Below are 27,039 nucleotides of genomic sequence, written 5' to 3' on the forward strand. Positions count from 1 at the left end.
TATAACATCTGGAACTCAGGTGCCTATTTTCATAAACCAAACTAACTTACTAACTTTGGATTAAAGAAAAATTATTTGAGAGACGATCTGATTCTTCTGCATTATCTGATTATCTGCTACAGTAATTTTGGTTTCAGATAAATTAGATGCATTATCAATTATTGTTCTAGAACAGCATTTCTCAACCTGGAGGTTGCAAAATTAGCCTACAACTTTACACATAAACAATAATCAAATCATTTATTATAAACATTTTACTTATATTTATAAATACACGTGTAAAGAGAAATAAATTAATGAAGTGTTTGCGTTTATTTTCATTTAAAGGTTTCTCCTTACATGGATCTATGTTAAAAAAACATAAAAGCAAATTGTTTTCCAGTGATAAAATACAATTCCTATATTTAGTTTTTACTGCAACCATAGATAAAAAACCCTTTTCACAGAGGTAAGACGTTATGAAAGGGATTAAATATTTTCAAAGCTTCTGTGACTAAATTTCCATATTCACTTTGATGAGCAAGCCAAAACATATCTAAATCTTCAGATGTGAATTAGTTTTAATATTTTATTGGCAGAGAATTTTGATGAATTGATCATAAATCACTGCTAACTTACCAGCTGCAACAAGGTTTTCACTAAATGGTTTTAGTACCCAACTCTTTGAGAAATCATTTTTATCTTCCAGGTTACTCCGCCAACTGATTTTGTAGATCACACAAATGTATCTTCATACTATCCAAATTGTGGTAAATAATAATGTCTTCTTCATCCAAATCTTTCTCAATACAATTGGAAGTGAGTGGAAACATCAAAATTTTTGCTTTGAAGGTGAATAATCCAGATATCAAGCTTCTTAATGAAAGCATGAACTTTGTCTGTCATTAATAAAATGTTTTTATTACGCCCTTGTAAATTCACATTCAAAGTCGTTTAAATGCAAAAATACGTGAGTTAAGTAAACCAACAGCAAAATATATTCATTATTTTGTAAAAAAATTGAGAATGGCATTTGATTATTTTGGAATAATATTATTGCTTCATCTTGCAATTCCAAAGACCAGGTTAACACTTTCCCCTGTGATAACCATCTGACTTCTACATGGAAAAAAGATTTTTATCGCAAAGTTTAGCAAACAATTATTACAGCTTTACAAAAACTTTGTTAAAAATTTCTGGCATATTTTTTGTGGCAAGAGCATGTTTGTGAAGGAAGTGGTGCATTCATTCTGCCTTTGGTATAAGACCGACTTGGATGAGGCAACATTCAAGTCTGAGTGCAGGGTTTTATTCAAAACTGATAGATAGAGGTCTGAATATTTCTATTTGGTCAGTATATCAAAAAGGGAATTCTTAGTGTTCTTTTAATTTCTATTTTGATTTTTTTTTTTTTTTTTGAAGGTGGTGACAAGGACCCCACTATGAGCTCCTCTAATAGGCCTTTAACTCTCCTGCTAGCTACTGGAAAGGATTTTGAGAAGATATTGTATCTTCGTAGTACTGATACACTGAATTCTAGAAAGTTGTTGATGGATGATTAGTAATGGGTTTTATCCAGGGAGGGACATGGAAAATGCTATTCTTAAGGTTATGAAGATTATTTCTTCTAGTGAGTCTGATTATGTCTTAGGTATTTTTTTGAAACATCAGGGGCTTTTAATAATTTCAAGTGGCCCTCTGCCCTGTTTCAGCTGCAAGAGTGAGATTGTATGCAGAATGAGTTGAACGTGTTATATAGTTATTTCAGCAATTGAGACGTAGTTCTTTGAGACTGCAAAAAAATGCTTTCTACAGGTAGTAATATTTTAGGACGACTGCTCTGGGTTATTGAATTCAATTCTTTGATGTGGAAGAGGATATCCAGTGGATGCCGTGTTATTGGGTATGCAGACTTTTGCTGGTTAAAGGAGATTCGAGGAATGAGATTGAATTCAGAACAGCACAGGCTTGCAAGATACTCCAGAGTTTGCAACATAAGATGGTGTTTAGCCCAGAGAAAACAATGGTGTTGTTGCTCAAGTGCAGACTAGCTGTTTCACAATGACCTCATGCATCAATGGTCATTGAATTAGGTAAGTGTTATCTTTGATGAGAATCTCCAGTCAAGGAACACTTTCAGTATGCTGCCAAAAAGGCTTTTTCTGCTTTCTTCAGTGTTCAGAAAGCAGTTCATCCTAACTGGGGTCTCTGGTGTGAACACACATCAGGACCATGTGTGTTCTATATAAGAGTGCATGCGAAGCTATAATGCTGTTTGCTGCATCTCTCTGGGCACATCGAATGAGGTATAAATGTTATACACATATTTTGTTGACAGCCCAGCATCTCCTATTGTTATCTGTGATTGGAGCCTGTAGGACTATCTCTCGACAAGCGGTCTTTGTTATTTCTGGTATTAAGTCCAGGTAACCTTATGACTGAGTGACAATTACATTCCGAACTTAAGAAGGACTGTCAACCTACTTCTGGGCACATAAAAGAAGTAGATGACCAAAGTTTCCAATTATGGCAGGTCAGTGGCTGAATTGTCCAATGGCTGTTACATGGATGGTATTTTTCCTGATGTGAGAAGTATGCAGGTAGATTTCCCCCAACTGGCATATTACACAGTTTCTTTCTGAATATTGTGCTTTTTTAGACAGGTTGGCCAGATCTGTTTGATTAATTCAGGCTTGTGTCAAGCATGTAGGGCCACTAATGATGTGCACCATATCTTTTATGTCTGTCTGTTCCAGGTACAAAGCTGAACATACCAAAGTAGCTAAAGTTTGTGAGGACCAATTCTGGTTTTGATACGCAAGTTAATTGGAAGACCAAAGAGGAATGGAACATAGTTACTGGCTTCCTTAAATTTTTAACCCTATGGAGGATGGCTGAAGGGGTCTGATGCTGTTATAGATATATAGATACAATAGCAACCCAGGTGACTAGGAGCCCGCCTGGGTGCTTACTTTGCCAGGTGTTTTTGCATAAAGCTCTAGTTAGCTGAGATATTCACTGTTAGGGTGAGATGGATATGCAAAGAACTCCGAGATAGAGCGAGCTGTGGTGTATGAAGGTGTAGGCATTGATATTGCTCCTGAAAGCGAGGACCAGAGCAGATGGAGATATAGTATGTTTTCATTAGAGGCTTATTAAATCTGTGAATCTGTTTCTTGATTTTTAAGTAAATCAAGAGGACTTTTGAGTAAATTGAATTGAAAGACCAAATTGTCATTGTTGTGATAAACACTTGTTTTGTTAGTGTGAGGATAGTATTTTTGCTATCCTCATACAGGATTCAAATCAAGATAAAGATTCAGTCAAGTAATGATCTGAGTCCATAGTCTAACTGAAGTTAGATATAGGGAGGAGAGAGTTTTTGTGTAAAAACTTTGGTGTTAGAGGAAGCTGCACGGATCGTGCTTCCATGAATTGGTTAATTTGATAGTTGAAGGTTGTAAGTTATGGTAGTTGGTCGTGGTTAGAAGGGACCACATGAAGGCAATAGTAGGTTGTATAAATACACTGATAGAAGTGTCTGCTAAGGCATTTACATTGGTGGCATCCTGACAGAGACCAAACTGATGAATATGTCGTGTTGTCAAGTTTAGAGGGTCTAAAAGACCTCTGGTAAAGCTCATTAGGGCTACAAACAGAGGAGGTGGTGGCGACTGGGATCATCACAAGGCAGGTCTTCGCCTATGAGGGTCAGGATTTCATTACACATTGTTGTCCTTTTACCAATATCAATTCACTGGATGTAGACCATTCACTTAGTTTTTTCACAAATTTATGCCCACTTTACATCAGAATCTAATTATAGAAAAAGACCAGTTACACTGTTTGACCACACTAAAAACTGAAACTTCAATTATTTTTATTTTCAATGAAACTATCCTTTTAAAAATTTAAAGGCACCAGATGCATGCTTCGCACTTGAAACTAAACTGATGTTCTGCAATTTGTAATGCCTTTTTTATGCTGCTGAGAGCACGATGTGTTCAAAAGTATCAAATGCATGTTCGAACATGATGCTCTCACAGCAAATATTATGCAAACAGACTAAATTTCGAGGACATGTACACATCAAGTTGGAATCTGTAAATTGTTCATGTTTGTACACTTCATATATATATATATATGTTTATACCCATTGCTATCAATGCAGCTAAATAGTTTTAATTAGGTTTCATTGGGTTGGGGGGTTGCTAAATAATCATTATATATTTTTTTACTTTTTGGGGGTCTAGAACATAGAATCACCATTCATAAAAAATAAATACTGTGCCCTCTTTTTCTGTAATATCTGATTAAAATTTTAATTGCATTCCTAGGTTTTAGGCTGTTTGCTTTTTAGACAATATCATTACATTTGTCCGATAGATAAAAACAGCTTAATTATTAAGACTTGTTAACTGAAAAAACCTGTAATAAAACCAATATCAGAATTCACTAAATAAGAGATGCCACCACTAAAGCTTAGTATTTACAGAATAGCACCATTTTAGAATAAAATGCATACTGTTTACCTTAATACCTTTAAAACAACTAAAATTCCTCTATTTACAAAGTGTACTACTACAATTAGAGTTAATAAGTATTTCTTTTTCTTTTCTATTTTAGAATTACTTTCCCTGATGATACTCATTTACATTATACGCTGTAAACTATTTAATGTTATTTTACCTGGAGAAAAGGTATAAAAACTGAGCCTTTTGTATAGCCGAACATTGGATGCATTACTTCCAAAAACTGAATAAGTTGACAAAATTTCAATGCTGGACCAACAGCCTCATATGTACCTTCCATTGAATCTGAAAAGAAAATTTCTCTTGCATAAGTAATTATATTTGTTTCATTAATGACAGATTACTTTAAAATACACAATTAGTTTTCATATGTGAATATTAACAAATATTTGTAGAATTATGTTGTACAGAAATACAATTTAATATTTTTTTTTTTTAGTTAAATTGCAAATAGGCATTTAATTACCTAACCAAGTTCTGCATGGACTGATTTACACATTTTTAACTTGTAAACATTTATTTGATTTTAAATATGCTAACAAAATGACCACTCATAAAAAAACAACAAAAAGACTTGTAAATAACAAAAAAATATAATATTAACAAAAATAACTGCTACCTCAAAAAAGTATGCCCTATAGCAGCAAAACAGAAGTTCAGGATTCACAAAGAAAACAAGATCTGTCAACTACATGGCAATCTCTGAATGTAACCTTGTAATATAAATTAAAAATATAAGTAACACACTTGAAAACAATTAAAAACACCTAACTGGATTACATTAAGACTGTTAAATACTACATAACTCAACACTTGCAACATGCCGAATGACCATTATATCTTATTATACCCTACGACAACCATTATCTAACCTAACAGCAACAATCAAATATTCTTTTTAGAAAACCATTAAAATATTTATCAATTTATATTAACAAAAATCATAACAAACATCCCAAAATAGCAAGTTTATTATACATAAAAAGCCTTTAAATCTTCTTTAAAGGTTTCACAAAAATATTGTATTTTTAAATATACACATTTATGAATGAATTCATAAATATTAATGATAAATTAAAAATAAAATAATTATTTGTAATTGAACTGATACCACATGCTTTAATAGCTAGATTAATGGTAAACAATGTTTAATTGTTAAAATATGTAAAAACCAATTTTTATATGTAACAAAGATAATGCATTACCTTATAAAATATATTTTAAGCTATGATGAATCCCTGAATCTAAAAAGCTTTTTACATAAATTCTTTTTTCCTAATGTGTACGTTGCAATCTATTCAACTAGTGAACAATAAGCAACTCCCTCCCCAATGGCACAATGAAGTGAGAATGATATATATGACATGTAAACTAGGTGTAATCTTTGTAATTTGTGTATCTTGTAATCTTGCAGGTTGACTACTCCTGAGATGTGTGGTTAATTGAACCCCAACCACCAAAGTACACGATATCCACTATTTAGTAATCAAATCCATATAAAAGCAACTAGCTTTTACTAGGACGTGAACCTCAGAATTTTGCACTTCGAAAAACCAACTGTTAAACAACTGATTTGTGACGACGAGTTAACCATTAGACTAGCCCGGTGAGCTGTTTACATAAACTGGTTTAGTTTATAATTAAGATTGCAATTTTGGTTTGCTCATAAGTGATTTTTGTCAATTACTAATTGCAATATACTGGACGTGTTTAATATATATATATATATTTTTTTTTTTTCAGTAATAACTAAAGGAAAATCTGTTTTTTTTTCATTACTTTAAGAAATAACATAGATTAGAAACTTCAATTCTTAAATAGCAAAACTATAAAATATTATACAGCTTATTTCTGAATCACTGCATTTTGGTTTTGTTTTCAAGTTTACTTTCTGAGTATTTTGTTTTAAATTTCATTATTATCTTTGGTTAATATTTGTGAAAAAATCAAAGTAATAACATTAAGTTTAGAAATGAAATTAATGGATACTGAAAATATTGCCTGTGGTCTGTAAAAAGGAAGTTAGCCATCAAACATAGTGCTGTAAAACTCAGATCCATAACATCTTAAAAGAAAATGAAACAAAATAACAATGGTTAAAAAAATCAAATAAAACAACCAAAAAATTAACAACTTTTCAGAGAAAGAAAGAACCAGTGAAATGCTTAGTTCCAATTTGGTTTGAAAGCAAATATTTATACACAAAAATTATCAGTTAGCAGTAGATTTCTGCAAGAAAAAACTATAAATTATGAGTGGCAACTTGGTTAGACAAATTTTGTCACTGAAACAATATTATTTTTAAAAGTGTATATGGTTAAAGTGCTACCAAAGAGAGAACTGTAAAAGAATGTTTTGAATAAACTGTTGACATATTAAAACTAAAGGTGCGACAGAATGCAAATCCAAAGTCCTGGATAACAGCTGCTATTTTCAGCAATAGGGTTAAAAAATTTAATTCAAAAATAAAAAAGCAAAACAGGAAAGTACTGTTAATTTTGAACAAAGTTCTGTACCATCTAAAGGCATTATTATGCAACAATAATATCTTGTTTTTATCAGTCAATACAATTTGTAAACTACAGTTAATGGATATTGGAATAATCCAATATTTAGGCTTCCATATAAATGTTGACTGATTTAGTAGAAATTGCAGATGGATTATACCTCTAACGTATATAAATGAATATATAAAAGAAGCGCAGACTAGACTGAACAGGAATATGGTTAAAAAAGGTTTTACTAATTGTTAAAATTACCTGAAGATGATGAAAAAAAAGACTACTAGACCTAGATCAACTGATACACAAATACTTTGTCTTTAATGGAAAAGAAAAAGAGTATGAAGATAAAGGTGACTACGAGAAAGAGATTCTTCTAAAGTGCATATGCAAAAATGGCCCATTTCAAAAAAAGCAGAATTGGAGAAGTACCAGCTGTTCAATTCAATGAAACACTAAATTATGTAAACAGATTAAAACAACTAAGTTGCAGTAAAGGAAAAAATGAGGATTTCTCAGAGGAGGAGACTTCAAGTTTGGGGTCCAATGACACTTGATGATATCTGTGGGTAATTCCAAGCAGAATAAAAAACATTGGCCAGATTCATACAGGTTTTCAAATAGATTCATTCAAATAGGTTTTCAGCCTAATTTTTTAAATTTGACTTAAAATGTTAAGCATTAAAAGTTAATATTATAAGACTATTTTGTAACATTTATCCTATTTTAATAAAGATTGAGATTTATTTGTAATATTTATTTTTACGATAAAAAATTTAATTCACAATTCTGCATATCATTTAAAAACATATCTATGAGGTACTCTAAATGTATGTTCTTTAAACATTACATGTATTTTTTAAATGTTTTTAATAATTACTGAGTTACCAGTTGACTTATATAAATAGATTCATTTTTTTACTAATAAACTGAAATTTTGTACTTCTACTTCAGTGTATTCCTTTTGTAGATCTTAACATCTTTTACTAACATACTATATGGATTGATAATCGCTGTCATTTTCTCTAAGGTAACATTCTTTTAGATGACCGTAACTGTCTAGAACATTGATTTGCAAACTTTTATGCCCATCGTCCACATTAAGAATCAAACATTTTTTAGCATCCTCCACTATTTTTAAACTTACCATCTGTTAAAAATAATAATTGCAATTGCCTTTTTAAGATGCACTTTAACAGCAACTGCAATTATTGTTTTTAAACATGGCATATCCTACTTCTGAGTTGAAATTTACATCTTAAATGTGAGCAATAAAGCGCATATTTAATCATATTTGGAAGTATTTTTATTAAAATTGCTTCCATAAAAATTACAATTGTATCACAACCTATTGTTGAGAGACATACAAAAAAATAAATTAAAGCTAAAGTTTTAAGCTTTTAATGCAGTTTACTGACAGAATTTAGTTTCTCCCATGCACTCGATCAAACATGAAGAAAAAGTTTCCAACTTTTTAAACTTTACTTTTCACTCATTTTTTTTTTTAATTTGATGATTTTTGAAATCTGAAGTATACTGTCAAAAAGTAGAATATTAAAGCTTTAATTTTTGTTATTTGTCTCTCTAAGCCTCTTGGTTGCAAAGTTAAAGTAGTTTGAATACAATCATTTTTTTATCATAAAATATAGGTGTCCCTTTAATATTTTGTGCTAGTGCAGTAGGTATTTAATTTTAGTTTGATATATCAGGAAAACATAATTTCTGCATTTTTTTTAATCAGCCATCACCTTCCTAGACTGCCTCCAATTTTCTGCAGGCCTTCTTCCACCTCCACCACCTGAAGGTCTACAGTGCCCACAGAGGGAATTATTGCCCACTTTGAGATCAAATGATCTAGAACTGTGGCTGATTTGTCGAGGAAATTTCACAAATATAAAAGATATCCCATGAGGAAACAAGTTAAGGCTAGTGGTCTCTTGCTGATCTGCAGCATTATTACAAAATAATTTCATATATTTTTTTAAAAAATCAGCAGATATCAAGCATTGACAGACCTAAAAGTGATTTTCCTTTGAGTAATAACCTCGAAAAGTTCCTCAATTAAGGGAAAAATGAGGATATCTCAGAGGAGACTTCAAGTTTGGGGTCCAATGATGCATGATGCATGATGCTTGGAATGACCCAAAGATATCTATCTTTGGGTCGTTCCAAGCAAAATAAAAGAAAAAAAAGAGCCAGATTCATCCAGTAGAATGCCCAGACTGGATAGGATTCAGCCCAATTTTTTTAATATATAACATTTGACTTAAAAATGTTAAAAAAGGGCTCCAAAGCTTTATCTCCATTATTATTTAGTAATCTTTTTTAATAATAGTTAATAAACTGCCTAAAAAACTCTTTTATGTTTTAAGTAAATAAATACATATCATACAATGATTAATAAAAATTACACTTACTGTATTATTTATTTAACAATATAAAAAATAATTAGAATATAAACTGCAATGTTTTACGGTCACCAATAATTTAAACTAAATTATAATAATTTAATTGACAATATCTAGTGTCTAAATTAAATTCATATCAAAAAACACTATTGTTCATGAATTAATTTTATTCATAATAAGTATCCCGTTAATTTTTAAACATTATTTTGTTTTGAGCTCCATAATTTCACAATGCTATTTCAATTATCAAATGAAAAGTTTGCAAATATTATTTTCATTAATGGTTTATATAAGGGAAATTTTTATACTACATCATGTGAATATGAACAGACATGATTCAACACATAAAAAATCACTGTATGAACTCATTAGGTATAATGTAGTTCAAATTATATTACAATTTTAAGAATTGATATACTGAAATAATGTTAGAGCCTGTTTTGCCAACAAAACAATATATTAAATGAATATGAACAATGATTAAGATGTTAAGAAGGGTCTAGTAGTTGATCTAGTTTCAATATTCATTAAATCCAAATAAAAAGTATACATCTTCTAATTATAAAAATGGTATATACTATAACAAGAAAAAAAACAGTTTTCTAAATCACTGAGTTTAAATTCAATTTAAACTGGCAATTTCAAGCCATAGTCAAGTAATGGAACTATGTGTAGTCCAGTAACATATGTGTATTAAATACCCACATTTAACTCATCTTTGAACACAACTAAGATATGAAAGAGATGCAAAGTTGAAAATTTTGTAATTACCAGATGGGCCATTCTGAAATTACTGCACAAGAGGACAAACATACCTATAAATGGTTTAGTGTACAGTCTTTCTGAGTGCACACAAAATATGTAACTGTATTTTTGATCCTGAAAAATGTGATAAAACAGCCTTAGAGGTATGGTAACTAGTAATTTAAGAGTAGTCAGTGATTTTACATAATCTTACAAATCTAAACAACAAAAGGATCCTTACCTACACCATCTTTAGCATATCTGATGGTTAAGACAACAAATATGTACATGAAGAATACAAATTGGCTAAGATTATAAAGCACTAAATAAACTTTCTTCATATCTTCTGGAAATAAAATGAACATAATTATTAGGAAATACTTTTTACTGTAAATTCTTAATTTTAGACAATATATTATACTTAAATCAGTAATCTATAATATATTAGCAAGAAAATATATATGAGTTATACAAATGAAATAGGTCTTTTAAATATATATTTATATTAAATAAACCTACATTAAAATAACAAATTTCTTATAAATAACAAATACAATTCCAGAACATTTACAGTGTAAATTATGCATGTGATGCTAGGGAAAAAGTTTCTTTGTTCAGTAAATTAAGATATCAGTATCTTGAAAAATTAGTTGAGAGATTTGATTAAGTGAAATTTCAGTAGTACGGTCATTCAGTAGTTTAGTAATTGAAGCAGTATAACTCTAGTGAATAAAAAAATCTCTCACTCAACAACCAGTCACTTGAAGCAGCAGTAGAAACACACATAGGTTCTTTTCATCTACAGGCATTTCTTGTTCATAGATATTTTAATGACAATATTAACCTGACATAATTTTTAACATTTTTATAGAGTGAAGTGTAAATTTAACAATTTAGGTGAAAAAGGCACATTCCGAAAAAAAAAATAGTTAATGGTGCAAAACAAAATGATCTGACGAGGCAGCGTAATAAAGAATATCCTACAATATATGATCGTGAAATAAAACAAGCAAAACCTGAAACCATCATGCCAAATATTGCTTGTGGCTCAGATGATTACCCAAAAATAGAAGACACTTTTGTGCATGGTTTCCATGTTTCCAAACAAGAATTGGATGACTTCATTAAGAGATGCTATCGTATTAATTTGCAATACATTGTTTGTAGTAAGCTACTATGCGATTCATTTTGTGCGATTCCTTTCATTCAAGCTTTAAAAAATGTTGACTTCTTTAACACAAATTTAGAATGTTGAGCAACTATTTAATTTTAAACCATTTTTCAACAAAACTGGCAGTAAAACACTTATAAAATTTCAAAAGGCTAACACTTATGCCATGTTCAAATGCTTCTGGCAAGCAAATTATTTGTTGGCCAGTAGTAAACTGTTGATGAAGAAAAATTAGACATTTCAGAAACAATAAAAATAAAATTTCAGTGGTTTACAGAAGCATATAATGTGAGCAAACTAAAATTAAAAGTTCAAAGTAATTTTTCACCTTCTATAAAAAAAAAAAAATAATTAACAAAATTTGATAGTAAAAGTGTTATTGCTTTTAGACAATACTCTATTCAGATTATTCATGAGAAGACAAATTAATATGCCACCTAACAGCAGAAGTAGTATGAAATAATGCTTGTTTTGACTACTGTATATTAATAAAGGTATATTCAATTGCTGTTTTCACTGATTGATTGCAGTTTACATGGAAAAAAAAAATCATACTGAAAAATTTGTACTGTCAAAAAAATGATACCATCTGGATTCCTTGGGTTGGTATTTATTTCAAAAATGTTTATCAATTTTTTATATTTTTATTTTATTACAATAATATTTTAACCTTAATTATTCAAGAAGTATTATGGTCAAAGTTATTTTACTCAATAAAAGTTATGTCAAATAGTTCCTTTTTCTATTAAAATTTTTAAATGCTTATACTCTTGAACCTATGGACCAATATTCAAAATTCAAGTATGCTCTTTCTTATAAGGTTTTATTCCCTATCGGGAGTTGAATTTCCAATTTTGTAATTTTTTACGGTTTCAATATTTTTACTATGAGAAAGAAAAAAGAGTTTTCATTTGCTGATCTCTCCCATGGAATAAATACATTTCTATTATTTTACATTCCCTCTAAGAATCATGAGACCTTGCCGATGGTGAGGGGGCTTGAGTGCTCAGTGAAACAGAGTAGCTGGACCAAAGGTGCAACCATATCAGAGAGGTATCTGTTGAGAGCCAGATTAAGGAATGATTCCTGAAAAAAAGGACAGCAGCTCTTTCAGTAGTTAAGGGCGTAGGTCAGAACGACTTAAACGATGATATCAACATCGTTCAATCTTTTGAGTACTGTGCAGCTGAAAGCATGGAAAACTACAGCTGCTTTTTTCCCAAGAAAATGTAGCTCTCTCACTTTCATATAACAAAGATGGAGACACCTTCCTTGGTAAAATATTCCAGAGGTAAACTAGTCCCCGGTTCAGATCTCTGGGTGAGGACTACTAAGGAGGGGGTCACCAGAAAATTAAAAAATAACGTTGTACAGAAGAATTGAGAGAAGAGTGGAAGTGCTAGGAGAAGACCAATTTGTTTTCAGGAAATGTATAGAGACAAGGGAAGCAATTTTAGCGCTCAGGTTAGTAGCATAAGGAAGATTAAAGAAAAAGAAACCAACATACTTGGCATTTATAGACCTAGAAAAGGCATTCGATAACGTAGACTGAAATAAAATGTTCAGCAGTTTAAAAAACTTATGGTTCAAGTATAGAGATAGAAGATCAATTGCTAACATTTACAGGAACCAAACTGCAACAGTAATAATTGATGAACATAAGAAAGAAGTAGCAATAAAAAAAGGGAGTCTGACAAGGATTTTCCCTATCCCTGTTACTTATTAATCTTTATATAGAACTAGCAGTTAATGATGTTAACAAACAATTTAGATCCAAAGTAACAGTGCAAGGTGAAATTATAAAGACGTTACAATTTGCTGATGATATAGTAATTCTTGCTGAGAGTAGAAAAGATTTAGAAGAAACAGTGAATGGCATGAAGCCCTACGCAAGAACTACCGCATGAAAATTAACAAGAACAAAACAAAAGTAATGAAATTTGGTAGAAATAACAAAGATGGACCACTGAATGTAAAAATAGGAAGAGAAACAATTATGGAGGTAGAAGAATTTTGATATTTGGGAAGTAGAATTACTATAGTTGGACAAAGCAGGAGCAATATAAAATAACAAATAGCATAGGTGAAATGAGGCTTCAGTCAGAAATACAATTTGTTTACAACAAAAATTAATTTAAACATCAGAAAAAGATTTAGAACGTATATGTTCGGAGTGTGGCTTTACACAGAAGTGAACCTTGGACAATCAAGAGTACCTGAGAAGAAAATATTAGAAGCTTTTGAACTGTGGTGCTACAGGAGAATGTTAAAAATCAGATGGGTGGATAAAGTGACAAATGAAGAGGTATTGCGGCAAATAGTTGAAGAAAGAAGCATTTGGAAAATATAGTTAAAAGAAGAGACAGACTTATAGGCCACATATTAAGGCATCCTGGAATAGTTGCTTTAATACTGGAAAGACAGGTAGAAGGAAAGAATTGTGCAGGCAACACATTTGGAATATGTAAAACAAATTGTTAGGGATGTAGGATGTATGGGGTATACTGAAATGAAACGATTAGCACTAAATAGGGGATCTTGGAGAGCTGCATCAAACCAGTCAAATGACTGATGACAAAAAAAAAAATTATTTTACTGCTTATCTTTTCAAAATTAATCAATTATAAAGATTTTATTTAACCTTTCAAATTTTGAAACTTCAATATACGTTCTGGGCCAATTTTCATCATTCAAATTGAATTAATTCAATCTTATTGTCTATAGAATTCTTTCCAGATAAATCTAAATGTTTTCATTTTTTGAACTTCAATTTTAACTCTTCAAATTTTGTATACACAGAATAATAGGAAAAATGTTTTAATTTGATTAAAAATTCATTAATGAATATTTTTATTTTTACATTAATGTCATTAAAATTGGTGACAACCAAATGGACTGGTTTTTTAATAATTATTAAGAATTAAATTTTATACTTTATATTTATTTTTATTATATTTTAACTTGGTTATTTCCATATTGCTTGGTTATACATATTATTTTGCTATTTCCATATTATATCATACAAAAACGGAACTTTTTAAGTTTAATAAATTTATTTCTCCCTTAGTCCTATTTATTTAATACAGGGTATCTGAGCTAAAGATATCCAAAACTAACAGCTTATATTAAGAAAACCAGTTAATAAAATTTAATAATTTTTTTATTAATAAACAAAGTACCTCACCAAGTTTCAATGTAGGTGAATCAAGTTCAATGGCTGCACCTTTTGTAGCTCAGCAGATCTCTAGACGATAATCAGGTGTTTAGGACACCTGGCTCTTGTCAGGTGTTTAGGATCATCTGCGGGGTTATTAGACCAACAAGTTCAACAATTCTCTGTTTTAAATCATCAAAATCTTGAACTTTTCTTTGGTATAAACATTTCATAAATCCCCAGGCAAAAAGTCTAAAGGAGTGACATCTGGAGATCTAGTTGGCCATGCTGTTGGACCTCCTCATCCAATCAAACATTTGGGGAATGTATCGTTCAAGAATATGGTAACATCTTGATGAAAGTGTGGTAGAGTTCTATCTTCTTGGAAACTGACGCCTACAGGAATCTGAGGAACAGCAAAGTTCTCAAACATGTTGAGGTACGTGTGTCCCATCACAGTGACTCCATGAAAAAAATAAACAGATCAATAATGCCATTTTTGTGCAGTCCTAACCCGATACTGAATTTCGGTGTATCCCTTTGATTTTGATTACAGTAGGAGGGGTTTATCAGTAATCCAAATTTACAATTGTGTTCATTAACTTTCCCGCATATATAAAAGGTTGCCTTATCACTAAATAACAACATACCAAGGTAATTAGGATTATTTTCAACACATTGCATTACCTCTACAACAATCTGATATCATAAGCAGCGATCACTTGGTTTAATGTGATGAAGGAGTTGTAAATTATATGCTCGCAAATGAAGCTGCTTATGAACAATGTCATGAACAGTGGAATGAGGAATTAGCAGTTTGTAACTAGCCTGCCTAATTAACTTTACAGACAGAGAATGCATTGTGTACTCGATTCACAGTCTCATTACTAATTGAAACTTTTGAGTGATTTCCAGTTTGTGAAACCAAGCTTACAGTTTTCTTAATGTTGTATTCTGCTGATAAATAGACTTGTGTATATAGGAGGATAAATATTCCATTCAGTTCATACACACCGTTGAACATGCATAACTGACTGAAACTCCACTAATCAAAGCAAGCACTGAACCTTCTGTTATGGGGTTTATATCTCGACTGACTACAATTGCTCTGTTAGTCAGCTTGCCTGCGCATGCTGAGTAGTATTCTGCTGACCTTGAGAGTATACAGAACCAAGCTTGGAGTTATTTCCTGTTGATTGAGCCTATGTTTAGGATATTATGATTTTGATTATGAAATTTTTTTAATAATATTAAAAAATTTAAAGTACACTTTGAAATCTTCATCAGTGACACTGAAACTTCAATGATACTGAAGTTTCAAGCAAATTATTAGTGATGTTTAATTAGAATTGGGAAACCATATTTCTAGCATTTGGACAAAAGTTCATTGAATCTGAACTTTTCAATTAAAATACCACTCTTAATTTTTAATTTATCTTCACAAAAATAGGTCACAGAAGCATTTTCAAAAATACGCTTTCTACTTATCTAAATTCTGGTAGTTCTGTTTTTTTTTGTTTTTTTTTTTTTAATATAAAACCAATTTTAATTATAAATTAGTTATGAGGGATAGCATTTTTAATGAATTTAACATCAACAGCTTATCACATCAAAGTCAGAGAATTATAATTTTTAATCAAATATCACAGTCTGCATCAATTCCAAAAAATAATTGTATGTAACTACAAAATTATATTACATCACTTCTGTTGTAAAAATACAAAGAATTACTTATCAAGAAAAACTTATAAAACAATTTATCACCCAGTGAACACTAAATGTTACAGGTTACAATTGCATCCATAAAATATTTTCAGTACACTACAGATATCACTAACACTGCCATAATATTGACAGCTGACAAAAAAATTTTATAATTAATTATTATAAGAAATTATCAATGTTGAAATCTTATTTAAAATCGCTTGAATTAAGTCACATATAGTTTTTTCTTCATAATAATCTACTCTGCTTGTCATGGATAGATTAAAAGAGAAACAATCTCTTTATACAATAAATTTGGTAGATGAATAGATCAGAAGTTATAAGAAAATTTTACTAAGATAAAATATTCATAACAATTTAGTGTTAATTAATTAACTAACTAACCTTTTCGGTAGCCAAATTCATCTTTTTTTAGTTTTTCATACAATCCTGGGTAATCTCCATGAATATCTTTTCTCTTGTACATATTAGAATCATTCATATCTTCATCATCATCTTCACTCTGCCATCTTTCAAAATCGATCTATAAATTACAAAAAATTGCAGCATTACAAATGAAAGAAGGATAAATCTTTAAAATTAGTGATAACTGAAATTATGATAACATAAATAAAACAAACACAAAATAAGGAAAAACCACCAATTAGATTACATTAAAAGCTAGAAAGAATATTCATGTAGTCACAAAAAACTAAAAAAAGCAAACAGGAAAATATTTTCTGACTTTACCATTCAATCCTCAATCAACATTTCACCAAACAAATAAACAATCATTCATTTCCTTGATTTCCTACAGTAGCATACAGATTAATCCAATCACAAGGAAGATTTTTGTTTATTTCTATGTTATGGCTATACTGCTTGACTACACCCACTCTTTAAAAAACTGTCTATGTAATGTGAGGTTTTTGTTTTTTGCTATTTAGCAATACTCATATTATAAATAGTATTTTAAGTTTATTTAATTTTTTATTACAAAATCATGTTTTCATATTTTTTGTTCTGTGTGTCTTGAATACATAATAATGGATATAACTCCAAAAAAGCGTTTGAAAATTGCCTTTCTTTCTGAGCATATCAGTATGACTCAATGACAAATAGCTTTTGAGTATAGTTGGACTTGGGACAGTGAATGCTACTTTAAAACAATTTAAAGAAACAACTTCCTTTTCATCTGAAAGGAAAGGCAAATGCAGCCTAAAAAAAGAAAAACTACTCCAACACACGATCGGTCATTAGTGAGAAAAAGTAAACTTCAAAATTAATCTGCTATAGACTTAAATCGAGAATTAGCAGCCAGTGGAGCAGATTTACATATGACCACTGTTAGACACAGACTTCTTGCCGCTGGACAGAAAGCTTGTCGGCCAGCTAAAAAGCAGCTTTTAACACCAGAAATGTGCAAAAAAGGGTCTTGTGGACCAAACCACATGCTAATTGGACCAAAGAAAACTGGAAAAAATGATGTGTTTTCTGACAAGTCACAATTTCATTTTAGGGGTTCCATATGTTAGAAAAGTATAAATACATCATGGGTTCATATCCAACAATCGGTTAAATATACCAAAAAAAAAAAAAAAAAGATTTGGGGTTATTTCACAAAAGTCTTACTTACTACTTCCAGTAGATGGTATGTTGAAAAGTGATGGATATATCAAGATTCTGAAAAATAGGATTATAACACAACTTCAAAACAAATTCTTACAAGGCAATGGAGTGTTCAAAAAGATTTGATGCCATGCCATATTCCCAAAAAAGGGGAAAATTTTTTCAAAGAATGAAACATTAAAGTGCTCCCATGGCCAGGCCACTTCCCAGACTTAAACCAACTGAATATCTTTGGGCAACAGTCAAAAAACTATTTTTAAAAATGCAATTTAAATTAAAAAAAAATTAAATGTGTACTAGAGTAAATTGATGCCAAATCATGTACATGAAGTGATCAAGAATAAAGGAGGACATATTAATTACTACATATTTGCAAATTGTACAGGTATGATTTTTCTTCTAAATAAAGTTACTCTATATTAATAATATCAGTGTTCGGATTGATTTGGATGCTACTGTATGTCATCAGGCATCCAACAGGAGATAAGTGTATTCCCATGAAAAGTAGTAGCTGCTAGCTACTACTTTTAAATACTTTTTTATAATTTCAAACAGTGCTTGCATTGAGTAATTGGATTACTGTTTTTTTTTTTTTTTAATTTTGTTAGAATAAAACAAATGATTTTGTGATAAAGCCTTAGAAATAATATACAGATCAACAACCAACATGTTGGCATGGCATCATTAGACATATAAGTTATCAATCACTAACACACAATCTTCAAATCTGACTTATATGTATGTTTTCATGTATATCACTTTACCCAGATCAAGCCTGCAGAGAACTCTGCAAATTCTACATGCAGCTGCAAATAATAGGTTACTGATCTTAAAACTAATCATAACCATTTAGACCTTCCTACGGTAGAAAATACATGGATACTCTAAATTAATACTAGACATCAAAGTCAACCAAAGAAAGAATATGTTGGGCAAGGATACCCAGTGTACATTAAGGATGAGTGTAAAAACAGTCACAAAGCCAATTCTGAAAAACATTATCATATGAAAGACCTAGTGACAACTTAAAATTGTATTTTATTTTTAAATTTATACTATTTAAAATAACTGGCAATATTTCATTAAAAGAATATGTTCATTTTTGTGCAATGTACAATTTTTTAAAACAATAAATTCATTATTACTATAAAAGCATTATAGATTATTATTAACAGGTGCATCAGAAAAAATGACCCGATTTCAAATACAGAATGTATCACAAAGTTCTCCCAGGACTTTCATAACCTATTCTACTTGTGAAAATAATGTAAAACATTCATATAAACATATGTCCTAAAACACTTCATTTGCGACTTGTGGCTAGTGAAACATTTTGCTCAGATATCTGCTACCTGGGTGAAATGAAGTCATAATGAAATTTTTAGGACTCTAATAAATTAAGGGGTAGAATTACTGATTTCTTATAATCTTTAACCTGATAAATTGAATAAAATGGGTCTCAGATCCATATATGCAGTAATTTTTGAAAAATCTGGGTGAAAATCAATAAATTGGGGTAAAAACCCCTGTTTTTTGTTTGGCAAACAATAACTTTATTAAATGGGTAATAAACACAAAATACTTTATAACCAAAACTTGTAGAAAATTTAACTCTGAACAAGACTGTGTAAAATAAGTTGAATAAAACAAAGATAAGTTAGAAAAATTCAAATTTTGTTTAGAAACAGTACACTTACTGTTTAGAAACAGTACCAAAGTGCATTATACGTATCAGTTTATAATAAATGTTAAAAAATGAGGCCGCTATTTTCACCAGATTTCTTAGCATTTTTCTGTACTGCTTTTGTTGGTCTTTTTAGTTCTTCAGGGGTGTCCTTCAGTTGCTTAGTCACATCTGTGATGCGGGCAATTAACTCCTCTTGAGAATATATTTTTGTTTTGTAAACAATATTTTTCAACCATTTCCAGACACAAAAACCCAAAGTTGTTAGATCAGGTGATCTTGGTGGCCAGGAATGCAGATCTCCATGATTGATCTATTTCTCAGGGAAATTATGATTTAAGCAAGAGAAGTCGGGAGGCGCGCCATCGTTCTGTGTACATTGCATCTCAGCGCTAGAGAAACATCTTCAAGCAGCTGCAGCAATTCTTCTTGAAGAAATTGCATGTAGACTTCAGCATTTAAGCAGCCAAGAAATATGAACAGAGCAGACAGCTGACTGTTAAGAAGGCCATACCACACAGTAATGCTAAACCGGTATTGAAAATTGCCTGTTTCATGAGGATTTATTTCTGCCCTGTATGCTCATTGTGTGAGTTGTTGATGTCATCTCGAGTGAAATTTGCAGTTGGCAAACTTGTAGAGTTGTTTTATATTTCACCAATTTTAAATTCCAAGGGAAGTGGACCATCTCCTGGGTTTAGATGTTGGAACTAGCTGTTTACAATAAGGATAAAACTTGTTTTGTTTAAGTGTCCTCCAAACCATTGAATGCAAAACTCTGATCCGCTTAGAAAGACATCATGTACTGACACCAGGACTGTGCTGAACTGCATCGATAATAATTTCATCAGTAACAGCATTGTGTTGGACAGATCATTCATAGCTCATATGAATACTAGCTGGTAGACCTGCTTCCCAAAGATTGAGAATAGTAACAGAAACTGTTTTGGGATCTGGAATTTGGCGATTTGGAAAACATATTTCATATTCTACTGTAGCAGCTGTAACATTACCATTACACATAATCAAAATGAATACTCCTGTTCTAAGTATGGCATTCTTCATGCAAACCAATCACATTCAAACTAACATTCACAGAAAGCCTGCACTAATATCAGCCAAGTTGTACAGTTCACAGTATCTGATATACATAATGTACCTTACAGAATGATTATTTGAACACTAATAAAGCATTGCACATTGTTGATCAGCTGTTACTATTTTACTGCAAACTTTGAAAAAATAATTTTTCAAATAATTTATTGTATTTCTGTCATTAATAAAAAAATTATTATCTAAGTAATCTTTATTTGTTTTCATTTTACAATTGTATAATTTCGGTTTTTTTAAATTTTTTAACAGTAAATTTGTTTTTACACATTTTTCACATCACCAAAAAAAAATTTGTTTTTGTTTACATTAAGTTAAAAATGTCTGTTGCACAAATAACATCAAGACCATAGCTATATTCTTCTGCAACAAACTACAGAAAAACTTCTGTTACAGAAACTACTCCTCCTGTAATCCTGGTTTTCAGCTTATCCAAATCAGCAAGTGCTGGTGAAATATAAATACTTTGTTTAACATATCCTCACCAGAAAAGTCACAAGATGTAATGTCTGGTAACCCTGGAGGCCAAGAGTGTAGTGACAAGTCTTTGATTCCTGTATACCCTTTGATGCTACGCTTCATTTAGAAACTGACAAACTTGGTTGTACCGATGTGACAGGGCCCCAATGTTGCTGAAAAATGTATTCCCTAGTGTCATTTAGTAGTTGAAAATGCCAGTCTTGCAGCATCTCAAGATAAGAAAGTCCTGTCACTACGTTTACTTAAAAAAAGAGAGGGTTCTAAGTTTTTGCAAACAAAATTGCAAAAAAACAAACTTTTGATAAATCTTGCTCCAGCTGTATAAGTAATACTATTAATGCATCCTCTTGTGAGGATTCTCAATCTTCTGTCGTGAAAGTTTATCACTTAGATTAAGAATTGCTTTGTCACTAAAAATTAATTGCAGTAATAACTCATCGTTTTCAAAATCAATTAAGAGTGTTTCTCATTAATATGTAAGTTTTTTTTTTGTCACTAACACAAACAGCTTGTATTAGTTGTAATCAGTTTGGCCTGAAATACACGCATTGTCTAACATATGCTGCAAACCAGTCATATGAGGGATCACAAATTCTCAGCTAGTATGAGTGGACTTTTTCAGGGCTTAACTGAAAAGCCTTTTGAACTCATTTTACATTTTCCACCAAAGTGCATGGTCACCCTTGACTCTTTCCCTTTCATAAACTGCTTGATTTTTCAAATTGTTTATACCAATGACGAATGATCTTAGCTGATGATGGCTCAATCAACATTGAAACACTGCCAAAACGTATGCTGAATGATTATTACAGACTCTGTCTTGCTAAATTGTAGAACTCAAAACACCTTCTTGAGTAGACGCCAGTTGTTTACAAGAGAGGTTGGTGTATGTTCTGGTGCTAGTATTGCATCTGGCAGCTTGTATTTAAAAAAGCTGGCAGCTTTTTTTAAATGGTATAAACTTCACTCACTGACTATGCAAGGTTGCACAGGTGTATGGTTTTGAAAAATGGTCACTTTGTTTATACACACTGTATTATAAAAAAAGGGGGATTTATTATTTATATATAAACTCAAACAACTTAATTTTGATCCATAACTGTACTGCCTCCATCATTTACACCTATAAGGTTATTTAACTCATCAAAATCACCGTTACAGTTATATTACTCATAATTCTTTTTTGATCTTTATGAAATTTCTTTATAGAATTTCTGATTTCTTCTAGTTAAATCAATTTTGACATAGTAATTCACTTCAGCCATTTAATTTTATTTAATTTTATTTTATAGAATCATACAAGAATTAGTTCAAGAAATAGTATTAAAAAATGAGTTGACAATGGTTCAAAAAATTGTTGAAAGCCAGAAGAAAAATTGAAAGCCCTAAAGATGACTTCAGAGATTTATTTGTATATTAAGTTGATCAAAATAATTTATAACGGAGAATATTTTTCAGTAGATAAACATATATCAGAATTTGTATATAAATTTCTTGAAGTTTAAAGCATACTTCAAGTATAAAGTATCATTTTAAATGATACTTTTATAGGTAATTTATTTTTAATTATCTTTGCTTGAAATTAATACGGATCTAAATATAATGATCAATTTAAAATACCAATAAATTATAGAAATTTCATTAAATAATGTTTTGAAATGAAATTATACAACCGCATACATAACACTGTTTTGGTAGGTAAATATTTTTATTATACAATAACCAAAATTAAATTATTATCACATTTCAATATAAAACCTATTTCAACAATCCTATTATACAACTCTATTAAATTGCAGAATATAAGAAATTTAATAAAATATAAAATAAGTTATGTGTAAATCTTTATATCCATACATTCATAAATTATTTTTCATTAATTAGAAGATATGGGAAATCATAAGGTTTAATTAAAAGTGTTTTTTTTTTTACTTTTCATGGTCATTTTAATAAAAATAAAAGTAAATATCCTGTAATGATTAGACTATTATAAACCCAATAACAAACTTTGGAAAAACATGAGGAGGATTAATTTAAAAGTACAGTTTACTTTTATTATACTTCTTATGGGAGGTTTACAGCTATTTAGAAAGGTTCAATGTATGTGTTGAGCATGTAGGAAACTAGGTTTTTGTAGCAGTTTTTACTTTCCCATCTAGTGCTATAGCTCTAGAAGGGAAAATGTGTTGTGATCGATCCAATATGCAGTTTGCACCAGATCTTGATGTTTTTACACCTAAGGAACCCAAAATAACTGGATGGAAATTTTTTGGATGTTCGTATGTAGTATGTGTGTAATTTTGACCATACGTGGTCAGATTACTTCCGTATATGGGGCATTGATGCCATTAAATTTTCAACTTCAAAGATCAAGGAGATGAGGTTGTAGAGCAAGGTCACCCTCAGTATCGAACGATTTCACCTAATTAAGGGCTTATTTTTCTTAGGCATGTTTGCTAACAATTAAAAAACAATATTTGCAAACATTTTTTTTTCAAAACCACACCCCCACCTGAAAAAATTCTCTTAACTAATGGCTAAGTGGGTATACTACAATCACCGCAAGGAGTGCTAATGTAACACTGAGATGTAGAAAAATATTATATTTAAATAAAATGATAAATATTTTTAATTAAGTTGTATAAGCCGTGCATCAGAAAAAAGCCGCATGACAAGCAAGTCCTACAACTGTATTAGCTTTTTTTTATGGCATTCATCTATCGTTCTTTGATACTCTTAGTTAACAATATTAAAAAACAATAGTTTATCTAAGTGATTTGTAGGAAAATATTAATAAATCAGTAAGTCTTCCATTTTCAAATGGAAGTTTCTAAAACCATCTGAAATGTCTAAATATGTCATTATAGTGGTTATGGATGTCTATATCTATCATAATAATAAAAAAAATTATCCTACTTAAGTTAGATTCAAATTGAAATTAGATGGAAAATTGTGGTAAAGTTCATGCTTTCTATATCAGACTTCAACTGATATAACAAATAAAGCAGTTTTACCTTAAGCCAAGCTGGTTTTTCTTTGGTTTTTGTAATTCGTGGCCACCAGTCACAATTCTGTTTTTGTAAAGTAAACTCAATAGCTCTATCAGTCAATTTAATTGTATTCTTTTTTTCCTGTAAAGACAAAGGTAATATTATTACATTTTTTATTTTTTAAATTTCACACAAATTTCTTATAAAACCTTAGACACATTTATATATTTACATTATTTAATCCAGCCTGTGCCATGCACAATATGATTTATTCTAACTTCACCATGTGATTTAACAAACATTTACTCCCAACACCACTGATTCTCCCTCAAATTTAAACACAGTAACAATGTAGAGTGACTTACTCAATCTACTTTACAGCTTAAATATAAGTAAAGCTTAAATAGTAAGTGGCTTACTTGTTATTCAGACCTGTAATGAAAGACTTAAAGATTGTAAGATTTATATTAAAAATTTTATGTAAGAAAATTTATTAATTTCAAAAAAATACTTTTGCTCACCAATTAAAGTTATACATTGCAACCTATTGCAAACTTGCCATGGCTGGAACAAAGCTGTTTAACATATTTTTAAAATAATTAAAACCTAGATATTAAAAATTTCATCAAATTAAAAACTGTTTTATTAAAATATTAATAAACAATGAATACAAATAAAACCTACATTTTAAATAAATTATGTTCTTCCACTTTTTGGCTGATAAAGACCGAGATCGGTCTTAATTTTACTGATAATGAATTCATTAATGGCTTATTTATTACTTTTACAAATGTGTCACTAAAATATTTTACTTCGGTATTTCTTTGTAATATTTTTTTAAAAAAGTGAATGAAAATTAATAGTGTACAACTTATTCAACTTATATATCTGAACACTTATAAGAGGGTATGCTTAAAAACTAATATACACTAAACAGGCAAGGAACTGGTAGGCTTGTCATGATTTTCACAAAATACAAGGGATATCTCTAAAGTAAAGATCGCTGGGAAATTCCTCTCCTTAAGGTTGGTGAACCTGTGTTATTCATTGCTACCTTAGTAATGTATACACTGCATTGTTGTCTGTAAGTTGTCGCGTTGTAGTATTTTTTATTTCGTGCCAGTTATTACGTTATAAAATAAATGAATAGGAAAATCAATGTTGCTGCCGACTGTGAAATACATGTAGTCGTGTTTTTTAAACCATCAAAATGCTAAGCAAGCTGAAATTCATAGGCAGTTAGTTGCTGTGTACGGTGATACTGAATGAAAGAAATGTCTGAAAATGGTGTGAAAGGTTAAGAAATAACAAAATTAATATGCATAATGAGGAACGTTTGGGGAGGCCCTCGATAATCACAGAGGACTTGATGAAACGTGTAGATGTTGAAATCAGAAAATATCGTTGCTCAACAATGTTTAATCTGGCCCTTTTTTTGCTGTTATTAGTCGCATTGTTCATGACCATTTAGGCTTCAGAAAGGTTTATGTATGTTGCGTGCCGCACATCTTAACAGAACGTCACAAAAAAATCCGAATGGAATCTGCTTTATAATTTTTGATGTGCTACACAGAAAAAGGTGATGGGTTCCTTAATTCAATTAATACTGGCGATGAAACATGGATTTCATATTACACGCCAGAGAGAAAACAGCAGTCAAGTGAACGGCGTCATCTCAATCACCAACCAGATCAACACAGATCTAGCCACAGCCATTTGGATGCAAACTGATGGACACAGTCTTTTGGGATCGGTTTGGCATACTGCTGATTGATTTCATACCATGTGGAATGACTATAAATGCAGAAGCCTACTGCGGAATGCTACGTAAGTTACGGCGTGCTATTCAAAATCAGCGATGTGGGTGGCTGACCGACAGTGTCAACCTGCTGCATGATAATGCACATCTATTTGTTGCGGGTCTGACATGTGAGTTACAGAGAACATTTGGAAGGGAAATTTACAATCACCCACCATATAGTCTGGACTTAGCTCCTAATTACAATTTGTTTGGGAAATTGAAAGAATTTTTGAGTACAACAGTATTTTTATTTTTTAAAAGCAAACAACCAGAAAACTTATAGCATGAGAAATGCAAGCAATATATATATTACTGTTGTTCTTCAGACCGTGTAAATCTTCAATAATATTTTATGAAAAGCTACAAAGGACTTTATACAAATTTTATAAATTTGGTCCATAAAATAACACAATTTTTAAATATATAAGAAACAAGATAGAATTCAAATATCTTACTATTATATAATACATGCAATGAATTGTATGCTAATAATTTACAATTGTAAAGGAACCCTCCCCCCTCCAGTTACAAAAAGATATGAGCTAAATGGACTGACTATCTATTTCTCAGAAAATATATTATATATATATAAATAAGAATCATTAAAGAGAGAATGTAAAAGGCTTCCCATTAAAATGGTAAACAATAGAAAATAAATTAGAAATTCATATAAAAGTCTAACTAAGATTTTGAAAGCTTTTCAATTTTGATTACATCACACCATCACCCAAAACAACATCAATACCATGTGGTACTTAAGATCAATGCAGCATGTTCATAATAAAGTGAATGTGTTGTGAAGTTACATGGGAGTTATCCAATGGACACTTTAGAGTACACCAAATGATATAAGGAATCTATGTATTAGCCTAGTATATCCCAGTGACAATATCTACACAGCGACTGTGCGGGAAAAATAACTTCCAAGGCAATACACTAAACTGAATATTCAGTTTACTAATCAAATGGTTTAGAAACCCACATTCCTAAAGAAGATGACAAAGAGGATTTTGAGGCTGTGACTTGATATAACCCAAGTAAATTGGTCACATCAAGTCACAAAATGGCTTGATATGACTGATGTAATTGATCATAAATAAGTGTCACCACTATTTCCTAAAAAACTAAATGGGAGTTAAGAAACTCAAAACA

At 30.7% G+C, this 27,039-nt stretch overlaps 1 protein-coding gene across 8 annotated transcripts in view; it reads right to left on the reverse strand.

The window, feature by feature from the left end:
* The window catches only part of Hacd2 (3-hydroxyacyl-CoA dehydratase 2), a 76,253-nt gene that overhangs the window by 31,600 nt on the left and 17,614 nt on the right, over nt 1-27,039 (reverse strand). For 7 of the 8 annotated variants that reach the window (XM_075365699.1, XM_075366014.1, XM_075365932.1 and 4 more), the window contains exons 4-7: nt 24,111-24,227; nt 16,599-16,737; nt 10,406-10,510; nt 4,669-4,796 (exon numbers count right to left, since the gene is read on the reverse strand). In XM_075365699.1, the coding sequence (XP_075221814.1) occupies nt 4,669-4,796; nt 10,406-10,510; nt 16,599-16,737; nt 24,111-24,227 (489 nt within the window). The remainder of the gene's footprint in view (nt 1-4,668; nt 4,797-10,405; nt 10,511-16,598; nt 16,738-24,110; nt 24,228-27,039) is intronic. The other variant, XM_075366095.1, reaches the window with a different exon arrangement.

This window comes from Lycorma delicatula, chromosome 1 (genome assembly GCF_047948215.1).
Source record: "Lycorma delicatula isolate Av1 chromosome 1, ASM4794821v1, whole genome shotgun sequence".
NCBI lineage: Eukaryota > Metazoa > Arthropoda > Insecta > Hemiptera > Fulgoridae > Lycorma > Lycorma delicatula.